This window comes from Galeopterus variegatus, unplaced genomic scaffold (assembly GCF_000696425.1).
Source record: "Galeopterus variegatus unplaced genomic scaffold, G_variegatus-3.0.2 Scaffold5943, whole genome shotgun sequence".
Taxonomy (NCBI): domain Eukaryota; kingdom Metazoa; phylum Chordata; class Mammalia; order Dermoptera; family Cynocephalidae; genus Galeopterus; species Galeopterus variegatus.
The window spans coordinates 127,036-129,002 of record NW_007732054.1 but is presented as its reverse complement, the minus strand read 5'-3'; the positions used below and the strand labels follow the sequence as shown (position 1 = coordinate 129,002).

Below are 1,967 nucleotides of genomic sequence, written 5' to 3'. Positions count from 1 at the left end.
GCCACATGCAAGGACAGGGATCTTCAGAGGTCGGCGGCTCAGTGTGCTGGGGCCTGCCTGGCTGAACCCACCCCGGGCTACCCTGAACCCCTTCTGGGTGCTGAGAGGGACAGAGCACAGGTGCCTCCCAAAGTATTCACAGACACGGGCCCTGGTCTAGTCTCTTGTGTGGCTTTTTCTCCTGCCTCTTATCTCTGAGAATACTGGGAGCCTCTGGCTGCGACTGGGGACTCTGGTGATTTGATTCTCTATGTCCGTGATGCTGGGGTGTTTGGGGGACTCTAGGATTGGGGGCTGAACCCTGTACCTGCAGCGCTATCCGGGCTGGGAGGGCAGAGGCTCGGCTGGGGGTGGTGTGGGTGCCCTGTCAGCTGAGTGGGAGTGGGGGCAGGGGGAGTGAAGCACTCACAAGGCACCTATGCAAGAGCAGAGCTGGCGATTTATTGCAAGGGATGTGGCCCAAGGGCCGCCAGTCCTGCCCCCGCCGCGCCCGCGCCGCCCTGGGGGCCTGTTACAGCTGCACGCAGTGGTGCTTTAGCAGCTGAGTGGAGTTCTGCCAGGGAACCACCAGCATCTCAAAGTCGCAGCGCAGCTTCTGTGGAGACAGCACGGGGGAGAAGGACGGGTGAGCTGGCTGGCCAGCCTCCTGCCAACAGCCAGTGCCCGGCCTGCCCGGACGCCCTGGGGCGAGAGAAGGGCAGGCACTGGCCTGAGGGACATCGAGTCAGGGGGCCGGGGCTAGATTCCAGATCCCGCCAGCCAGTCCTTCACTGCCCAGGGAAGCCCCAGCCTCCTCCTTCCTGCAGGTGTGGTGGCTGAGTCATCCAGAAGGCAGACAGGTTCGGCCAGCGTCCGCCTGGCCAGCCAGACCCGTTCAGTCCACACAGCTGAGGGCTGCGGCCTCTGTGGGGTTCGGGGATCAGGGGACAGGGCTGTTACCTCCTCCTGTGCCCCAGCAGCCAGGGGGCAGGTGGTGAGGTTGATGCGGTCTCCAGCATTCTTCCGGCAGGCCGTGCTCCCCATCTCCACCGTCAGGTAGTACTTGATGCCAGCCACCAGCTGGGGACAATGACGGAAGGGACAGGTCAGGGCTGCCAACAGTCAATCCCAGATCCTGACCTATCACCTCCCTCTACGTTCTCCCATTGTCCAGGGGCACATTCCTCACCCTGGTGGGAATCCCTGGGAAGAGGGGCAGAGGCCTGGAGCCTGCAGGATGCGGAAGGCTCAGCAGCACTCAGGAGGCTGAGACCCCGTGGGCACACCTGCCCGCGCCTGCACAGACCTGCCACTGTCACCGCAGGCTGCCCACTGCCCCATCGGCACCCTCCTCCCCAATCCACCCCGTCAGGGCAGGACTCAGGGAGGCAAGTGGAGGCGAGTCGCCCAACACTCGGTTGGATCCTGTCTTTCTTTGAAGTTTCCATATTCCGTTCATTGTGGGTTCTGGAACCCCCTGCGCCCAGGCAGCATCTGTTTGTCCTCGCCCGCCTCACCCTGGCCCTCGCCCCGCCACACCTGGCTCTGTGCCTTGAGGATGTGCGTGTCTCGGAAGTAGTAGAGGCTGTTGCTGCCCATGTTGTAGCTGGCCACGGCCGCCTGAGTCGCCTTTTGCACCTGCGGGTCGCTGGGGGACAGGTCCTGGCGTTTTCCTAGCATGCGCTCCCCTGTCCAGGCCCCAGTGTCGCGGGGTAGCGCCAGGAGGCAGAGTGCAACCAGGGTCAGACCCAATGCCAGCTTGAGGTTCAGACGTGCCATGGTTGTCAGTGCTGTGCCTGCAGCCCTGCGCTGCTTTTACGAGATCCACGGGCCGCTGGCCCCGCCCTCCACCTGCAGTGTGCCCCCGCGACAGATGCTGGGGGCGGCAGCCTGGAGGTCACCCAGAAGCCTGTGGCTCCCCTGTGCCTTCCCAACGCCCCACGTACTGGGAGGTAAGGGGCAGCACACAGGCACGAGGACCTTTGTGT

At 64.0% G+C, this 1,967-nt stretch overlaps 1 protein-coding gene across 1 annotated transcript; it reads right to left on the bottom strand.

Annotated features, from left to right (window-relative positions):
• Nucleotides 1–511: 511 nt before the first annotated feature.
• CST6 (cystatin E/M) lies at nucleotides 512–1,758 on the bottom strand. Its single transcript, XM_008590248.1, has 3 exons — nucleotides 1,519–1,758; nucleotides 940–1,059; nucleotides 512–595 (listed from the first exon to the last, which is right to left on the bottom strand). Exons 1-3 carry the CDS (start codon nucleotides 1,756–1,758, stop codon nucleotides 512–514), a joined length of 444 nt encoding a protein of 147 aa, XP_008588470.1.
• Between the last annotated feature and the right edge of the window lie 209 nt (nucleotides 1,759–1,967).